The 20,368-nt window shown below is 54.7% G+C and overlaps 1 protein-coding gene across 2 annotated transcripts; it reads right to left on the bottom strand.

Annotated features, from left to right (window-relative positions):
* Positions 1 to 3,531: 3,531 nt before the first annotated feature.
* On the bottom strand, positions 3,532 to 18,727 carry CCSAP (centriole, cilia and spindle associated protein). 2 transcript variants are annotated; one of them, XM_080651317.1, is made up of 4 exons: positions 18,631 to 18,727; positions 17,409 to 17,902; positions 10,987 to 11,142; positions 3,532 to 7,910 (listed from the first exon to the last, which is right to left on the bottom strand). In XM_080651317.1, exons 2-4 carry the CDS (start codon positions 17,851 to 17,853, stop codon positions 7,447 to 7,449), a joined length of 1,065 nt encoding a protein of 354 aa, XP_080507443.1. In that variant the 5' UTR covers positions 17,854 to 17,902; positions 18,631 to 18,727; the 3' UTR covers positions 3,532 to 7,446. The 2 variants fall into 2 exon arrangements, with proteins under 2 accessions (XP_080507443.1, XP_080507444.1); XM_080651318.1 differs by lacking the exon at positions 18,631 to 18,727 and having other exon boundaries at positions 10,874 to 11,142; positions 17,409 to 17,991.
* Between the last annotated feature and the right edge of the window lie 1,641 nt (positions 18,728 to 20,368).

Genomic DNA, 20,368 nt, shown 5'->3' on the forward strand with positions numbered 1-20,368 from the left:
ATGCATATTAGCATAACCAATGGACACAGACTCTGTGGCGGTGGCGGCTTGCTCAGGGTGGGAGTGGCTGGGGGGGGGGGGGCTCAATTGGGGGAAAAGGAGACATATGTAAAACTTTAGACCAGGGGTGCTCAAACTTTTTAAACAGGGGGCCAGTTCACTGTCCCTCAGACCGTGGGAGGGCCGGACTGTAGTTTAAAAAAAAAAACTATGAACAAATTCCTATGTGCACTGCGGGCCTGGGACGCGTCGGCTGCTAAGCAGGACAGGCAGCGGCACCCGACGGGCCGGATAAATGTCCTTGGCGGGCCGCATGTGGCCCGCGGGCCATAGTTTGAGGACGCCTGCTTTAGACAATAAAAAAATAAAGTTTAGCCGAAACCGGCTTGGCTCAGTGGATAGAGCGTCAGCCTGCGGACTGAAAGGTCCCAGGTTCGATTCCGGTCAAGGGCACGTACCTTGGTTGCGGGCACATCCCCAGTGGGGGGTGTGCAGGAGGCAGCTGATCGATGTTTCTCTCTCATCGATGTTTCTAACTCTCTATCCCTCTCCCTTCCTCTCTATAAAATATCAATAAAATATATTTAAAAGAAAGAAAAAAAAGAACATCTTCACCTGTTCCTTTAAAGCAGCTCATCTGGCTGTCAATGCTCCACGTTTCCCTTTACCTGTGTTCCTGGGGGACGTTTCACTGGGTATAGAATTCTGAGTTGACCGTTCCCTGCTTTCAGCACTTACTTTGCACGTGCCGTGTCCTCCTGGCCTCCTTGGATGAATAAACTCCCCGTCCTTGGAAACGCCGTCTCCCTGTAGGTAACCTTTCCTTTTTCTCTCGTTGTGTTCACATTGCCCTGTCGTTTCCAACCGTTTGTGATGGTTCTGGGACCGGCTGTGATGCCTCCCGGCTCACTCCGCTGGCTCAGGAGGTTCCCGCCATGGTGTCTGCAGATGGTTTCCAGGCAGGGACTCTCTCTCTCCTCCTGAAACTCTCTGCTGTCTTCTTTCCCTCCATGCAGATGGGATGATGGGCATGGCGCTGCATCTTCCTTGCATCATCTCCATTCTTTCACTGAATCTGCCCAGGGAGGCTTTCATCTGTCATGGAATTTCCCGTTGGTTCTACTGTCTTACTGGTAAGTTCTATTTTAACACTTATTCCAAGGGTTTGTGATTGCTCCTTGGAACTTAATCGCATGGCCTCCTCCACGTCTATGAGGGCGTCTATGACCTTTCCCATGAGAGCTACGTTCACGGTTCTTTGTGGGCTGAGTCATCGGGGATTGTATCCTTGGCATTTCTTTTTATTGTTATTATTGATTTTTTTACACAGAGGAAGGGAGAGGGATAGAGAGTTAGAAACATCGATGAGAGAGAAACATCGATCAGCTGCCTCCTGCACACCCCCTACTGGGGATGTGCCCACAACCAAGGTACATGCCCTTGACCGGAATCGAACCTGGGACCCTTGAGCCCGCAGGCCGACGCTCTATCCACGGAGCCACACCGGTGAGGGCTATCCTCGGCATTTTGAGTGTGACATGAAGAGATGCATGCAAGTCCTAGGGAGAAAGTGGGCCACCAGTTCTGTGGGTGTTGGTTCCAATGTCAGTTCAGCTTTCAAGGCCCAGGGCTACTGAGATCAGCCCCAGGTGTACCCCAGGGGTCAGCCCAGGCCTCCGGGGTTTGGTATGCTCATTAGGATCAGCTCCACAGGTGAGAGGTATGAGCAGGTGAGCGGGGCAGGGGCGAACCTGGGCTCACAAATAAACTTGGCGTTACTTTCCTGAGCCCTTCCCTCTCTGCTCTCTCTCCACGGCTTGCTGGTTCCTTGAGACTCCCCACCATTCGGCCTTCACCAAAAGTGCCCCTTTTTGTCACTGAGCCATGTCCTTCAGAGAGAACCCTCTTGGGTGAGGAAGGAAGTTCCTGCCTCGGACCCGGGCTCCTGCAGGCTCCCCTTGGCAGCCACGGGGTGAGCTGGGGGCTCCCCCACGAAACACGGAGGAAAAGGAGAGAGAAAGGGGTGCTCCCCCTGGTCTCGCTGAGTGTTCACAGTTCCTTTCTATCCCTCAACCAGACTTCGCCACGACCCGGCACCTCTGAGCCCACTTCTGCATTGTACTCAGGCTGGGAGATACCAAGCCATTTCTTAAAAAATTTCTTTTTAATTAATTAATAATTTTTAAAATATATTTTTATTGATTTCAGAGAGGAAGGGAGAGAGAGAGAAACATCCATGATGAGAGAGAATCATGGATCAGCTGCCTCCTGCACGCCCCCTACTGGGGATCGAGCCCGCAACCCAGGCATGTGCCCTGATCCTGGTTCATAGATCGATGCTCAACCACTGAGCCACACTGGCCTGGTCTCTATACTTCTTTTTTTTATTATTATTATTTTGACCATAAACTACTACTTTTTTTTTTTAAAATCCTCACCCGAGGATATGTTTATTGATTCTTAGAGAGGAAGGGAGAGAGAAACATTGATCGATTGCCTCCTGTACGTGCCCCGACGAGGGATCCCACCGGACACCTAGATATGCGCCCTGACCTGGAATCGAACCTGCAACCTTCGGTGCACGAGTTACCAACTGCGCCACCGGGCAGGGCCATACGCTACTACCTTGGCAATTTATTTTTTTTAATATATATATATTTTATTGATTTTTTACAGAGAGGAAGAAGGATAGTCAGAAACATCGATGAGAGATAAACATCGATCAGCTGCCTCTTGCACACCTCCTACTGGGGATGTGCCCGCAACCAAGGTACATGCCCTTGACCGGAATCGAACGTGGGACCCTTCAGTCCGCAGGCAGACACTCTATCCACTGAGCCAAACCGGTTTCGGCTACCTTTGCAATTTTCAAAGCCATAGGGTGCCCGCCCGGCTGGCGGGGCTCAGGGGTTGAGCATCGACTTATGAACCAGGAGGTCATGGTTCAATTCCTGGTCAGGGCACATATGGGCTCCATCCCCAGTAGGGGGCGTGCAGGAGGCAGCCGATCACTGATTCTCTCTCTCATCATGGATGTTTTTATCCCTCTCCCTCTCCCTTCCTCTCCGAAATCAATAAAAATACATTTAAAAAAATAGGAAGGTTGCCGAAACCGGTGTGGCTCAGTGGATAGAGCATCGGCCTGCGGACTTAAAGGTCCCAGGTTCGATTCCGGTCAAGGGCACGTACCTTGGTTGCGGGCACATCCCCAGTAGGAGGTGTGCAGGAGGCAGCTGATCGATGTCTCTCTCTCATCGATGATTCTAACTCTCTATCCCTCTCCCTTCCTCTCTGTAAAATATCAATAAAATATATTTAAAAATAAAAATAAAAATAAAAAAATAGGAAGGTGGCAGGTAATCAATGGAAAAACTGATAGCTGGGCTCAACACGCATAGGAAGTATCGAACGTATCTTGTTAGACTTTTCTGTAATCAAACACCCATCTAGGGGTCCATGTGGTCACGCATGTTCTTCAACCACGGATGTGCTAACCGGAATTCATCCCCACAAAGCAGAAGTTCCAGCGAGTCACAGTCACTCACTTTATTTACATTTTCTTCCAAGTCACTGCGATATCAGACAGAAGCAAAAAGCAACACGGAGATCTCAGCAAAGGCAGCCCCACCCCCGGGGCTGAGCGGGGAGACAGTACGGCCCGGCGCTGTTCCTACAGAACGGTAGTGAACTCAGGGCTCATGTCGAACTCATCACACGGGGAGTTTTGCTAATTAATTGTTTTCATCCAACAAGAAGCTTCTAATGTCTTCATTCAGGTGTCCTGCCTTTCCAAATGGAAATCGGAATTCAAGGAGCAACAGTTCACACCAGCGGGCTGGCGGGGACAGAGGTGGGCCGGAGATCGAAACGCAGCTCCTGGCACGGGGTTTGCTACGAAGCACACACACCCTCACCCAGAGGAACCCCCACTTCCTCCTATTGCACAAACACCCACTTCACACACCAACACCCTGAAATGCCCGGGTCACGTTTTCCGGGACCGCTTTTAAAATATTGAACCAGCCAACGCAGAATCAGGCTTTAGCACCATTTTAAATGGAATCCAGTGACGTGTTAAATGACCCACTAAACAATGTTTTCACCGACTCCGTCAACAAGAAAAGTCTTTATTTCTAACACAGCTTCACCTCACTCCCTCTTCGCCAGGAATACTTCGGAACGTTTTCAATATCAGGCACTGTAACCCTCCACGTGCAAAGTCTCTGCCCAGGACAGCATCACCAATTTAGAGGAGGAAAGGAATACACTAGAGGATTTTTTGTAAACCTACACATTGTGCAGTATTCTGGCTTTGTGGTTTTTTTTTATTTATTTTTATTTCTTTTATTGATTTTAGAGAGGAAGGAAGAGGGATAGAAATATCCACGATGAGAGAGAATCATGGATTGGCTGACTCCTGCTCGCCCCCTACTGGGGATCGAGCCTGCAACCCGGGAATGGAACAGTGACCTCCTGGTTCACAGGTCAATGCTCAACCACTGAGCCACGCTGGCCGGGCCAGTATTCTGTTCTGGATGCTATGGTTTCCGATAACCCAAACAGCCACCACTCTTCCATAGGACCTAGTTAACCTGAGTTTCCTAGCATAAAAGTAAAAAGCCATTACCTATAAAGTGGCATAAATAAGTGCCCACGGTAAGATGAGCCGTTAAGAGAATTCCTTTATAAACTTTAAAAATGTTTCTATGTGCTTAGGAATTTCACGGGGAGGGGCGGCCGACACATACCCAGAGGTACCAAGGGAGAGTAGTCTTTTAGGTTTTTTTTAAAAAAATAAAAGGAATGAATTCCATTTTGCTTCTCACTCACCTAGGTCCAGCGAGTGCGTGCGAATGTTAAGCCTTTGACTTCTCTTAATAGCAGTAACACAGAAATTGGGCAAATTGTTTCCAATACGAGCTTAAAGCCAACATTCTGAAAGTCTAGGTAGCAATGATTTTCCTCCACAGTTTAAGTATCACTGGATTCTCGAGCGGTTTCAAACTTTCCAACATGAAAGGGGGGGATTTTAAACTGTTTGTCTTGCAAGTGAGCCCAAGACTTAAGAACATGATTACATATTAGTTTCCAGACCATCAAATAGTTACAACTTAAAACCTTTCATAGGCTCGAGAGTGAACTTGAAACCTTAATGACTTGAACACAGGAAGGGGGTCTCACAATTCATTCGTGTGGATCTACTCATTGTTCAAGCACATTAAAATCACTTCAAAAATCTTGGTCATTTGTCCTTTACTTAAAAAGGGGCGGGGCGGGGGGATCCCTAACAGCCCGGGCCCTGGTCAGGGCATGTGCAGGAAGCAACCAATGTGTTTCTCTCACATCGATGTTTCTCTCTGTCTTTCCCTCCCTCTCCCTCCCGCTCTCTCTAAAAACCAATGGAAAACTATCCTCGGGGGAGGATACAAAGCGGGGAAATGGCCAGGTTTTCCCAGATCTCCATCTGGAGCTTTCAGCAGTAAGCTCATGAAATACGAGTATTTCCTGAAGGAAGGGGCGTGGCTGATGGAAAGCCTGCAGGAAGCTGGGTTTCTTTTTTGTAAAAAAAAAAAAATACATTTTTATTGATGTCAGAGAGGAAGGGAGAGGGAGAGAGAGAGAAACATCCATGATGAGAGAGAACCACGGATCGGCTGCCTCCTGCACGCCCCACACTGGGGATGGAGCCCGCCACCGGGAATCAAACCGTGACCTTCTGGTTCACAGGTCGATGCTCAACCACTGAGCCACGCCGGCCGGGAGGGAAGCTGGCTTTCTAAGGCAGTCTGTGGGGGGCGGGGGGTGGAGGTGGGAGGGCCCCTCTTCCTGAAGATTGTCCGTTGCCACATAAGCACTTGGGCGGAATGGCTAAACCCAAATCCGGACAGCAGGGCGTGGCTTGACCATCAGCTACACCAACTGACCACGCTGCCTTCACCTCTCAGTCCTCGCAGGGTCTAAGGCAGGGGTGGGCAAACTTTTTGACTCGAGGGCCACCATGGGTTCTTCAACTGGACCGGAGGGCCGGAACAAAAGCATGGATGGAGTGTTTGTGTGAACTAATATAAATTCAAAGTCAAGGAGCGGAGGGGAGAGCAAGAGAACCGGATAGAGCAGCCGGATCCGGCCCGCGGGCCGTCGTTTGCCCACGGCTGGTCTAAGGGCTTTGATGACCACAGCAAGCGACCAGCACCCCCCGCAAGGCCACGCCGGCCACACCGAGTCTCCTCCTGTTCGATTCACATCTCCCTGAGCAGGGGCGCCCTCCGCCCAACGACTCCCCTCAAAACGCCGCAAACCAGTCCCAAGGTCTTTTTTAAAAATAAATCAACGCTCCTGGCCCTTCCGTGGGAGTTTTCAAGGCTCAACACCGTTGTCAGCTGACATCATCGCGTGAAGGTTTTATGGGGAATAAAACACACTGGCGTTCTAAAAAGCGACCCTCGTTCTAGGAAGACCCAGAGGAGCCGTACACCAAGGAATCGCTCAACCTCGCACCCAACACCAGCCTGGCATCCACACCCTCCCGGCGCCCGGCTGGCCAGGCACCCGTCTCCTCCCGCCCGCGGGACTCAGCACCCATCCTTCCCGTAGACTCCCCGCCGGGTGGGAAGCAGGGCTTCTTAAAACCACTCTTTCTGTCCCAAAAGCAAGTGGACTTCCTTCCTACACAGCCTCCCACGTGGACCCACACACAGGTTCCGCAGGAGACCCACTGGCTGGGAATGCGTTCCAACTGGAGCCTGAACGTGCCCACGATCACGCTCCGTCATGGGTGAGTTCCGTGGAGGGAAAAGTCGAGAAGTTCGGGGGCAGGGATGGGGAGAGGACATCTGAAGGGCACTTAGCTAACGGCCCCTCAGCCGCCGTGAGCAAGCAAGACCGGCTCGGTTTGACTCGCGGGGATGCCAGGCCGTTCTGAATGCCACGGTCACGGAAGGGAGGGGTCCACCAGGGCGTGTGCCCGCAGCACGGGACCGATTCCTCGTCAGACGCTCTAGGAAAATCTCACAAGGAAAGAAGCAAAACGACACGACAGTCTGACTCCCAGGACACGGGAGCGTGCCCTCCACGCCACGCGGGCGCTGCCCCCTGGGACGCATCTGCACTGCGACATGCCAGGTGCCCACGCGGTGGCTTGCGGGGGACAGAGGGCCCGCCCCAGCCCAGAGAACTCTTCGCGATCACGGCCGCCTGAAGTGCTGAGCGGACGACGGCGCGGTCCCAGCTTCGTGAGCCGTGGAGACTCCCGTGCACTTGACATTCGCTCGCGCAGCGGCACGCCAGGGCGGCGGGTCTGGTGCTGAAGCTGGAAGGAGCCACCGTGGAATCTGGAACGTCGTTCAGGCCAGGACGAGAGAGGCCCCGCCTGCCCCAAACATCCAGGAAAAAAAACACCGGCTGTGAAGCATCTCGAGCCATTTAAAGGCATTGGGTGTCGACGTCTTAAAAGATGAAGATGCTTTGAGACAAAACCCTCACGGGGAGAGCCAAGGCGTAGGGAGTTATCTTCGTCAAGAAGCAAACGTCGATGGCTTCGCGGTCACCTGCTGCCCAGGCTGGGGACCGGGACGCACCCCAAGGGGAGCATCTCCCGGGGACCCCCTCAGGAAACCCGGCACCGGGGGCCGGTGTCTTAAACCCACGTCCCGTTCCTTTTGAAGTTGGCGGTGTTTGCTCGTTTGCTCTTTTATTGATGCTTCTCGGGGAGGCGGTGCCAGCGGCCTCCCCCGTCATGCGCGGGCCGAGTAGCATCTCATGTACTCCGTGACCCACGGGCTCTCCGAGGCGGCTGGCTTGGCCCGCCGGCTCTTCTCCACGTCCACCGAGTGCGCTCGCTGCCTCTGAGCCACCAGCCTCCTCTTTTCCACCTGCCTTCTGTTCTTGGCCCGTAACGCCGACTCGTGAATCTAAGGGAGCGTTCGTAAAGGAAAAGTAGAAATACGTTAAGCGGCTTTTTGAACCGACTCCCAAGAATGTTTATATTTTACATATTTAATATTTGCAAGGGTAACTTAACACATGGCGGACCAGTCCTTTTATTGCTGGCTTTACTCAGTGGCCCGATAAGTCTCTATTGATCGAGTACAAAAAAAAAAACACACGTTTTACATAAGTGTTAAAGGCACGCTTTACAATGAAATACCCATTGCATTTTGAAGTGATGTATTACATGTTCTTACAAGCTAATATCTTTTATTTTTAAAAAATATATATATTTTATTGATTTTTTACAGAGAGGAAGGAAGAGGGATAGAGAGTTAGAAACATCGATGAGAGAGAAACATCGATCAGCTGCCTCCTGCACACCCCCCACTGGGGATGTGCCCACAACCAAGATACATGCCCTTGACCGGAATCGAACCTGGGGCCCTTCAGTCCGCAGGCCGACGCTCTATCCACTGAGCCAAACCAGTCAGGGCTACAAGCTAATATCTTTTAAATATGATCCTTGGTAAAACACTGAGTAATCATAGAAAACACGAGAATTCTCGGGCTCTGTCCGCAATGTGTTACGTGGCTTTGGAACTGATTTGTGCCCGGCCGGTGTGCTCAGTGGTTAAGCATCACTGGACCCACGAACCAAGAGGTCCCCAGTTCGGTTCCCAGTCAGGGCACGTGCCCGGGTTGTAGGCTCGATCCCCACGAGCGGGGGGAAGGGTGGAGTGTGGGGGAAAAGAGGCAGCCAATCAATGATGTTCCTCTCTCATCGATGTTTCTATCTATCCCTCTCCCTTCCTCTCTAAAAATCAATAAAAACATATATTTTTTAAAATAATATTTAAATGAACAACATAAACTGATGAACAAAAACAGATCCAGAGACAGAGAAACATCGATCAGACCATTAAACCTCAGAGGGAAGGCAGGGGAGGGTGGGGATAAGGGGGAGAGATCAACCAAAGGACTTGTATGCATGCATATACGCCTAACCAATGGACACAGAAACCAGGGGGGTGAGGGCATGAGGGGGGGATGGGGAGGGTAATGGGGGAATAAGGACACATATGTAACACCATAATCAATAAAGAAATTTTTTTAAAAAGTGAAAGCATATGTCCTCAAAAATAATAATAATAATAATATTTACAGTGAGGTCACCAGAAGCGGGCAGAGGCACGCCCAGCCCCACCACTCTCAGAACAGAGGTCAGTCCCCCGCACCTCTGTGACGTGCTCACGGCCCGTGACAGAGACCACGCACCTGAAAATGTCCACTGGACAGACCTCCCGATGCAAATGGTAAGCAGCTCATTGGCAGGTGTCTCCAGAAATTGGCTCTGGAAAATCACTGCAGCTGCTTAGCCTTAAGCAATGGGCACATACTCCATGAAAGGACTTGAAATGTTTCACAGCAAAGCAGTTAAAAAAAAGAGAAAAAAATCCTCCAGGGACTTGGCCACCTCAGACATTTGATGCCATAGATAGACCTGGTTAAACCTAACCCCAGGGACCCGGCCAGTCTTTGTTAAACCCCGGCTCTGTTGTCTCAAATATCCCTCTAACCAACACCATCTGCCAGGGTGTAGAAGGCTGTTTGGTAAAAATGTGATTATGGCATTTAATCAGAATTCAAACAGTCTGCGCTTTCTCCTTCTGCTTCTTTTTTTTATATCTATATTTATAAAAACCTAGGCGACGGTTAAGACCAGACGTCCAGCTGGTTGCTATGATGTGCACTGACCACCAGGGGGCAGATGTTCAACACAGGAGCTGCCCCATGGTGGTCAGTGCACTCCCACGGCCAACCTCCCACAGCTGGCCAACCTCCTGTGGTCCCTCCCCACGCCCCCATGCACAAGTTCGTGCACCAGGCCTCTAGTGTGTATATATTTATTTCAAAAGGAGAGGGAGAGAGAGAGAGAAACATCAATGATGAGAGAGAATCATGGATCATCTGCCTCCTGCATGCCCCCTACTGGGGATCGAGCCTGCAACTCGGGCATGTGCCCTTGACCGGAATCGAACCCGGGACCCTGCAGTCCGCAGGCTGACGCGCTATCCACTGAGCAACACCGGCCAGGGCTCCTTCTGCTTCTTCCCATTCATTCCTTGCTTCAGGCTGCAGTAATAATGCGAACCTGGGTCACTGTTTTGTGGCTCTACACCCGAGGGCCCTCCCCTCTGCCATGCTCTCAGGACTCCGAACAGGGACAGCAAGGCCTCAGGTGGGTTACCCAATGACAGGAAGGCAGTTGTGGTTCAGCTCCAGGCCCAGAGAAGCCAGGACACCAGCCACGGCTGACGTCAGGGCCAGCTGTACTGCCAGTCCATCCGGGGAGACCACAGCCCTGAATGGACACCCCTGGGAAGCTGCTGACTGTTCCACTGAGACCTCCCCTAAAGTCTCCGCCCTTAGAACTATTAGGACGGCCCGGCCGGCGTGGCTCAGTGGTTGGGCGTCGACGTAGGAACCAGGAGGTCACGGTTCGATTCCCAGTCAGGGGCACATGCCTGGGTTGTGGGCTCCATCCCCAGCAGGGGGCGTGCAGGAAGCAGCCGATCCGTGATTCTCTCTCATCATGGAGGTTTCCATCTCTCTCGCCCTCTCCCTTCCTCTCTGAAACCAATAAAAAATATTTAAAAAATAAAAATAAATAATAAAACACTTAGGATAGAGGACCCAGCGCACTGTCCCTCCAAGGAGCACACCTGTGCCCTCCCTTCTCCCTCCCCCTCCCTCCAAGGGGAAGCCGAGAGAGACACGCGCACCACACACACACACACACACACACACACACACGCATGCACACACACTCACACGCACACACACATGCACACACGCGCGCGCGCACACACACACACGCACATACACACTCACACACACGCACATGCACATGCACACACATGCACACACGCACGCACACACACACCTCGTGCACCGGCGCGGAAGCACAGACGTTGTGTGTCCTTTGGCTTCCTGTGTCCGTCTGTCTCTCCCCCCACCCATACAGAGCAAAGGGGTGCTTGTTTTCTCTCGTTTTACTTGACGATCTCGGAGGACTTCTGGCCGCTCTCCTGTTCCCTCTGGCAAACAGGGCGCTGGGATGCTGGCGAGGCCGGGTGCCGCCAGGCAAGCGGTGCGTCTCTGCCGTCCCGATCTCTCCTTCGGGTTTTCCCTTTACGCCGTCCACTGGCGACGCTTTTTTGAAAGAGAAGACAACACAAGAGGAAGACGCTTTAAAACCCGGGTCGGAGCACAGTTCCTTTAACTATCGGGGCTGAAGGACACTTATGCTCCATGGAGTCAGTAACCTTTTCGCCCGATCGTTCCATTCGCACGTTTCGCTTAAAGCAGAGATGCCGAGACAAGCGAGTGTGACTCGTTTCAAGCCGGCGGCCCCATTTTTATTTCATTTACTTATTTTTTTTTTTCTGTTAAAGAATAGGTTATTGATTTTTAGAGAGAGAGGGAGACGAGAGAAACATCGATGAGAGTGAACCATCCACTGGCTGCCTCCTGCACGCCCCCCACTGGGGATCGAGCCAGCAACCCTGGCAGGTGCCCTGACCGGGAACCTTTCCGTAACCAGCCACCTGTCCGTGCAAGGGACGACGCCCAACCAACTGAGCCACACCACCCAGGGCCGACCCCATTTTTATTTATTTATTTTTTAAATATATTTTATTTTTTACAGAGAGGAAGGGAGAGGGATAGAGAGTTAGAAACATCGATGAGAGAGAAACATCGATCAGCCGCCTCCTGCACACCTCCCACTGGGGATGTGCCTGCAACCAAGGTACATGCCCTTGACCGGAATCGAACCTGGGACCCTTGAGTCCGCAGGCCGACGCTCTATCCACTGAGCCACACCACCCAGGGCCATCCCCATTTTCAAATCAACCACAAATATAACAAGGCTGAGCGAAGCCTATTCAAAGGCAGCTGCCCCTCATACTCTGAGACCAAATGTGAAAAGACATTTCTCCCCGGGTGGCGTGGCTCAGTGGGGGAGCGTTGACCTGTGAACCAGGAGGTCACCGTTGGATTCCCAGTTAGGGTATGTGCCCCTCCCCCTTGTGGGCTCCATCCCCAGCAGGGGGCGTGCAGGAGGCAGCCCATCCATGATTCTCTCCATTGATGTTTCTCTCTCACATACACACTCTCTCTCCCTTCCTCTCTGAAATCAATTTAAAAAAAATTTTTTTTTTTAAAGTAAGAGACCTCTTCGGCCTAATGGCTTTCTCCAAACCCCAAGGCAAATCCCTGGTCTCGGCGGAGGATCTGGATTTGTGGGGATCCCCCAGCAGCCACACAGGTTCGTTTTTAAGTCACTCAACTGGAGCTCCAGGCTCCCCTCACTCCCGGTGTTCCTCCCTCTGGACAAGGCTCACGTGGCCCGGACACGCTCCTGGGAGGAGGTAGCTGGTGACCTGAACCTGAAAGGCCCATCACAATGGGCTGTGGTTTCCATGGTTACCCACCTGGTGCACAGCCCCACATCCCCAGGGTGAAGAGCTAGACTCGCAGGGGTCCTCAAACTTTTTAAACAGGGGGCCAGTTCACTGTCCCTCAGACCGTTGGAGGGCCGGACTATAGTTAAAAAAAAACTATGAACAAATTCCTATGCGCACTGCGGGCCCGGGACGCATCAGCTGCTAAGCAGGACAGGCAGCGGCACCCGGCGGGCCGGATCCATGTCCTCGGCGGGCCGCATGTGGCCCGCGGGCCGTAGTTTGAGGACCCCTGACTAGAGACTTGGGAGCCCTGTGTAAGGGGCTGGCCCTCCATTTGCAGCAGAAATGCCCCTGTGACCACAGGCCGTGCGTCCCCCCCTCTGTGGGCAGAGCCGGGAGACGGTGGGACGGCCCGCCCGCCTCGGTAAACACGCCGAAGCACAACTACTTCCCCTCATGGCCTTCCGTGGTTCTGCCGTCCACACTCTTTATGAACCCCCCGTTTTGGGTACAGGCTGTGCTGTCCGGTTTTGTGGAACCCCTTTGTGAGCCTTCGTCTCCTGGCAGCCTACACCTCCCTCCAAATAAAAGCTCCTCTGCATCCAGGCTCCACCCCGTCGTCCGTCTTCAGGGTCCCCCCTGCTCCGGATGCTCCAGACTTTGGCGCTAGTGAGGATTTGAGAGATTGTTCTTCCCAGATCTCTTCGCTGTTTAAAGACATACTCTTGCCCTAACCAGTTTAGCTCAATGGATAGAGCATCGGCCTGCGGACTGAGGGGTCCCAGGTTCGATTCCGGTCAAGGGCATGTACCTTGGTTACGGGCACATCCCCAGTGGGAGGTGTGCAGGAGGCAGCTGGTCGATGTTTCTCTCCCATCGATGTTTCTAACTCTCTATCCCTCTCCCTTCCTCTCTGTAAAAAATTAATAAAATATATATTTTTTTAAAAAAATACATACTCTTGTTCCTTCCCACTTTCCGTTGTGATTCTTTTTTCCCTTATGTACACATTCCCTTTTATAATATATATATTATTTTTTATTGATTTCAGAGAGGTAAGGGAGAGGGAGAGAGAGAGAAACATCCATGATGAGAGAGAATCATGGATCGGCTGCCTCCTGCACACGCCCCCTACTGGGGATGGAGCCCACAACCTGGGCCTGTGCCCTGACCGGGAATCGAACCGTGACCTCCTGGTTCAGAGGTCGATGCTCAACCACTGAGCCACACCGGCCGGGTTCCATGTTCCCTTTACAGTACAGTGAGCCCTGCATGAGCAGCCCAGCTCAGGGGCCTTAAGGATCACCTGTCATGTCTGTCGACAGCAATGACCTTGACTCTACCAAAGTGAACATCCAACTAAGGTAGGTCAGAAAGAGGGAGGAGAGAGAGACAGAGAGAGAGAGAGAGAGAGCGAGCAACTCAAGAAACCTCCCCAGAATTATAAAACACTAGCTCAACTCGAAGGGAGAAGATGCCAAAAGTTTCCCAAGGCGGGGGCGGGGGCGGGGACAGGGGTGGGGTGGGGAGGTGCGATCGACAACAGAACAAGAATCCGAATGAGCCGAAACTGTGCCGGCAACATCAGAAGTTACACCCCGCCCAGCGATGCCTCCAGATGTTGAGACAATTCCTTCCCGCCCAGAACTCCCTGCCCAGCCACCACCTCGCTGGACTGGGGGTGCGGGGGGAGGCCGAAGAGCGCTATCCTTTGACATGCAAGGTCTCAGAAAATTCACCTCACACACCGCCTTTCTCAGGAAGCTGCTGGAAGCTGAGCTGCACCAGGAGGGGCTCAACCAAGGAAGAAGATGCCGGGAAAGCCACACAGCGAGGCTCTTACCCAACAAGAAGCCAAGGAGTCCCCGGGCGGGCGGTGGCCACGGGCCCTCCCAAGGCCCAACCCAGCAGCCGCCGCCAAGCGCAGCCACCGGGCCAGATGCAAGTAGGTCAGAGGCCCTGGGAGGGATGGCTCCCGATGTCCTGAGCGATAGGGACCTGACGTGCTGGCTGTATTGTGAAAGAAAGAACAGGGGTCATGGCCAACAATGTGGGGCAGCTGTTTTGTGTGTTAATCCTCACCCGGGGAAAATTTTCCGTTGATTTTAGAGAGAGCGGAAGAGAGAGGGAAAGACGGAGAGAAACACTGATGTGAGAGAGACACGTCGATGGGTTGCCTCCTGCACGCGCCCCGACCAGGGCCCAGGCCGGGGAGGAGCCTGCAACCGGGGTACGTGCCGTTGACCAGAATCGAACCCGGGACTCTTTGGTCCGCAGGCCAACGCTCTATCCACTGAGCCACACCAGCGAGGGCCATGTAGGCAGCTCTGAGCCTCACTTGCACAGGCACAAAAGTGTAGATACTCGCCGAAACCGGTTTGGCTCAGTGGATAGAGCATCGGCCTGCGGACTGAAGGGTCCCGGGTTCGATTCCGGTCAAGGGCATGTACCTTGGTTGCAGGCACATCCCCGGTAGGGGGTGTGCAGGAGGCAGCTGATCGATGTTTCTCTCTTATCGATGTTTCTCTCTCATCGATGTTTCTAACTCTCTATCCCTCTCCCTTCCTCTCTGTAAAAAATAAATAAAATATATTTTTTTAAAAAAAGTGTAGATACTCATCATGAAGCTAACAAACTCCATGATGCCTGTATGTAGAGGGTGTAGCAATGGGCCGTGTGTCTGGGTTAGGACAGAGGTAAAAAGAGAGCCAATAAATGTTAAAAACTTAAAAAACTCAGGACAGCCCTAACTGGTTTGGCTCGGTGGATAGAGCGTCGACCTATGAATTGAAGGGTCCCGGGTTTGATTCTGGTCAAGGGCATGTACCTTGGTTGCGAGCATATCCCCAGTAGGAGGTGTGCAGGAGGCAGCTGATGGATGTTTCTCTCCCATCAATGTTTCTGACTCTCTATCCCTCTCTCTTCCTCTCTGTAAAAAATCAATAAAAAATAAAAAAGAGTCCCTCATCTTGACATATGTAATACTTTCAACAATAAAGAGTAATTAAAAAAAAAAAAAAACAACTCAGGACATGTCAATGAAAGCAATGCTACTAGGAGTCACAGAAATAAACACCAAAGGAAAATCCAGAGGCGTCGGAAGTGTTCCCCAAGGAACAGGCAATTGTTATGTGTGTGGCGGGGAGATGCTGACGTGGTAATAATCCATCTATCTATATAAAAGCCCAGCAACCCAACGGCAGAATGACCGGTCGCTATGATGCGCACTGATGCAGCCAACCAGCTGATCCGGCCCCATCGGCCCCCTTACTCGGATCAGGGGCAGGGCCGGAGGCCAACAGCTCGTAGCCCCTCACCCCGCCAGCCATCCACGATTGCCCCCCCTCACCCCGATAGGGATGGGGGCCAGCCAGCCAACCTCCGACGTCCCCTCCCCGCCACTGGCCCCATCCCCAATCGGCCTCCATTGGAGCTGGCTGGCTGGACCCCACCGGTGCATGAATTCGTGCACCAGGCCTCTAGTAGAACTACCGTATGTGATTCTGTGGGTATATATGGCTTCCGTAAAAACAAGAATTAAATGTTTATGTTTTATAGAAACCCAAGAGTGCTCATCATTCTAGTATATAAAACTGCCCCTGCCCCGCTGACCGCTGACCTAGCTCAGTGGTTGAGCATCCACCTAGGAACCAGGAGGTCACGGTTGGATTCCCGGTCAGGGCACATGCCCAGGTTGCAGGCTGCTCCATCCCCAGTAGGGGGCGTGCAGGAGGCAGCCGATCCATGATTCTCTCTCATCACTGACGTTTCTCTCTCTCTCCCCCCCTCCCTTCCTCTCTGAAATCAATATAAACCTATTTTTTAAATGATGGTCCTACCTCTGATTGTTTTGCACCTTGAAGGAGAGAAAAATACATATTCTGAGATCAGTGGCCGGAAAGGTATTGTGCTCTATTAACATTTTTCTCACCAGAGCCTCTTTAAAAGTTTTTAATATTCATTGGCTCTCTTTTTTTCTCACCAGAGCCTCTTTAAAATCCAGGCACCACCTTAGAGGGGCGGCAGGAAGGCACCGCTGGCTACTGTATCCCCAATGGCTACTGTATCCCCGCTGGCTACTGTATCCCCGCTGGCTACTGTATCCCCGTAGTTCAACCTGGCCCTTACCACCAGCGAGCAACCTCCTCCCCCTCGCCTCCCAGGCTGAGTCCCCAACGCTGCCGCCCTCTGGGCAGGAAAGAAGGGGAAGGACCCGGGCTGAGACAGCAGAGGCGCAGCCCCCAGGGAAGCGGAGGGGACCCGGAGCGGGCCAGGCCCTCGCCCTCGCCCCCACCCGCCGGAGTGACGTCACCCGCTGCCGTAAACAAATGCAAACCGCTCCCGGGCCCGCCCGCCAGGTCCCGGGGTTCACACCCAGAACACAACAGCTCCATTCACAAGACAGAAAGCTCAGCGCGGTGGATTTTAGCCTCCTGGAGTCGCCTTTGAGCCTCTGACGAAAGCTGGGCTCTTCTCATTACAAAAAAAAAAATAAAAAAAAAAAATGGGTGCTTAGGAATACACAGATGGGGGTACACGGGCTCCCCGAGGTCACCTCGCCCTCGCGTCAATACTCGGCCCTCGCTGCTGGCTCGAGCCCCCTGATTAGGGAAATAATGGGGGAGGGGGGCGGATTCCCCGTTCATTAAGGGGATAAAGCAGCCCTGGCCGGTGTTGCTCAATGGATAGAGCGTCAGCCTGCCGGACCAAAGGGTCCCGGGTTCGGTTCTGGTCCAGGGCACGTACCTCGGTTGCAGGCTCCTCCCCGGCCCGGGCCCTGGTCGGGGCGCGTGCAGGAGGCAACCCATCGAGGTTTCCCTCCGTCTCTCCCTCTCCTTTCCACTCTTCCTAAAAATCCATGGAAACGTCTCCTCGGGTGAGGATTAAAAAGAAAGAAAAAAAGGAAGAAAGAAAGAGCCTCGCGCTGCGGGGAACGGACAGCGGAGGCGGTGCCGATGCCAAGGGCACCTCCAGTCCTCCGAGCCCCCCCCCCACCCCGCCGCCGGGTACCTGGCACAGGCGTGTCCTCCGCGTCCCCGGCCTCAGCATCCCCGGCCTCCGCGTCCCCGGGCTTCGCGGGCTTCGCATCCTCGGGCTTCGCGGGCTTCGCATCCCCGGGCTTCGCGGGCTTCGCATCCCCGGGCTTCGCGGCCGGCTCCTCCCGGGACCCGCGCGCCCGCCTGGCCGGCCCCTCCGCGGGCGGCGGCGGCGGCGGCGAGGCCGAGGCGCACCGGGGCGCGGGGCTCCCAGCGCCCGACGACGCCGACGACCCCGAGTCGTCCGAGGAGCCCGCGGGGCCCCAGGCGTCCCAGAGCCAGGGCGCGTGCGCCTGCTCCAGCAGCCGGCGGCCCAGGCGGTAGTGCAGCAGCTCGCGGTAGCAGGGCGCGTACTCGGCCCAGCGCGGGTCCCGGTAGCGCTTCATGTACTCGCTCTTCACCCCGCTGCCCGGGGACATGGTGCCGCCCGCCGGCCTCGGTGCCCGCAGGTCCCGCCGCCGCCGCCGCCTGCGAAAGCCGGGACACGGCACAGAGGCCAGTCCTGCCCCTCCGGCAGCCGGGCCCGCCGCGACGTTTAAATCCGGAGCCCCGCCCGGACCGGGCAGAGGGGGCGGGGCTGGGGAGGCGGGGCTGGGCGCGCAGGGCGGGGCGGGAGAAGCGGAGAGGCGGGGCGGGGGGGGTAAAGGAGAGGCGGGGCGCGGAGGGCGGGGCGCGGAGGGCGGGGCGCGGAGGGCGGGGCGCGGAGGGCGGGGCGCGGAGGGCGGGGCGGGAGAAGAGGAGAGGCGGGGCGCAGGGCGCGGGGCGGAGCGGGGCCGGGGCGCGGAGGGGCGCGGGGTAAAGGAGAGGCGGGGCGGGGCGGGGGGGAGAGGAGAGGCCGGGCGCAGCACGGGAGTGGGCGGCCCGGCTTCGGGGAAGGGCGGGGCCCTGGGGGCACCTGCTCGCGCGGCGTCTCAGCCCGCAACCAGGTCCTGGGAGCCTCCGTGGGTCCGAGTCGGCGGCTCTGGGGGAGAGGGCGGAGCGGCCCGGGCTGCGGGAGTGCGGGTCACCCGGGAAGGCGACTCGGGAGCGTGGAAGCCAGAACTGCGGGCCGGGCGGGGCCCGAGGGCCGCGGGAGCGGGGATGGGTGGGAGAGGAGGAGGCCGAGGAGCCGAGGACGCGAGCGCGGGGACGGGACTGGGGATCCCGGGAGCGGAGGGGCCTCCGCGTCCCCCGAGCGCCCTCCGGGGAGGGCTTACCTCCTTCCAGCCGCGCCGGCCCGTCCTCCGCTCGTGGCGCAGCACCCGGAGCGCTTTCCTCCGAGCAGGACGTCGCCGATGGCGGCCCGGTTGCCGCGGCAGCCCCGCTGGCGGAGACGCCGCCTCCGTCCCCGGAGCAGACGCCTCCCCCGCGCTCCCCGCCCGGCTCCGTGGGGGCGGCTGCTGCAGCCGCGGCGCGCGAGGATGCAGGCGGGTGGGCCCGCCCTGGGCACCAGGCCCGGGTCGCTGTACCCCCGTCCGGTTAGGCGCTGCCCCCGCACCCACCGCCGCAGGAGGCGTCCCTGAGGGTCCCGCGTTGCCACCCTGTCGGGGACCAGCGGGCCACCCCGCGTCCCCTGCCTGACACCAGCGCCGGTGCGTTTCCCAGAAACACCTCCAGGTCCGCACGGCGGCTCTCCTTTCCTCTCTGTTACTCCGGCTTTAACCCGTTTTCACGTTTTAGTATAACTCCTTGTCTACACCCCAAACGTTTTTAAATCTATTTTTATTGATTTCAGAGGGGACGGGAGAGGGAGAGAGAGAAACATCAACGATGAGGATCATGGATCGGCTGCCTCCTGCACGCCCCCTGCTGGGGATCAAGCCCGCAACCCGGGCCTGTGCCCTGACCAGGAATCCAACCCTGACCTCCTGGTTCCTAGGTTGACGTTCAGCCACTGAGCCACACCGGCCAGACCGGCCCAGCTCTTTTTTTTTTTTTTTTTTTTTTTGTGCCCTTGGCCGGAATCGAATCCAGGACCCTTCAGTCCACAGGCCAACGCTCGATCCACTGAGCCAAACCAGCTAGGTCCCCAGCTCTTTTTATAAATTTTGCTCAGACACAATTCATTCTTTGCATCTCATGCAGCTGAAGAAGCTTGGGGGGAAAGCTGGAGGCTAAGGTTCATAAAGTCCTTTGCCTCGTAAAATAATAATAATAATAATAATAATAATAATAAATTTATTTTTTTAAAAAAAATATTTTATTGACTTTTTACAGAGAGGAAGGGAGAGGAGGGATAGAGAGTTAGAAACATCGATGAGAGAGAAACATCGATCAGCTGCCTCCTGCACGCCCCCCACTGGGGATGTGCCCACAACCAAGGTACATGCCCTTGACCGGAATCGAACCTGGGACCCTTGAGTCTGTAGGCCGACGCCCTACCCACTGAGCCAAACCGGTTTTGGCAATAATAATAATAATAATGAAAATAAATAAGAATAATAAAATCACATCAGACCTACTCAGCAGGCCTGGCCTGGGCCCCTGAGTCCTCCAAGAGGCAGGGGGCAGGCTCGCTCCCTGGCTGCCCGCAGAGAGAAGGGGGCTCACCTCCTCTGGAGCTGCGGGGAGCTGCCTGCCTGTCACTCCATCACCTCGCTGTCAACCGTTGGTTGGGCAGGGCCTGCCCCTCCCACCAGCTCAGCTGCGCAGAGCCCACCTGGCCCCAGGCAGGCCTCCAGGGGGTGTGGTTCCAATTTCCAAAATTAGCTCTCCTGGTGGAGTAACTGCCCCAGTCAACACGCCCATATGTTTCCAGGGAGAGAGAGCGATGAAGGCCCTGTCAGCCAGGAGCTAGGTTAATTTGTTTATTTGTTTAAAAATATAGCTGTATTGATTTCAGAGAGGACGGGAGAGATGGAAACATCAGTGATGAGAATCATGGGTCGGCTGCCTCCTGCACGTCCCCGACTGGGGATGGAGCCCACAGCCCGGGCACATGCCCTGACCGGGAAT

Source organism: Plecotus auritus (genome assembly GCF_963455305.1).
Source record: "Plecotus auritus genome assembly, chromosome: 14".
Classification (NCBI taxonomy): domain Eukaryota; kingdom Metazoa; phylum Chordata; class Mammalia; order Chiroptera; family Vespertilionidae; genus Plecotus; species Plecotus auritus.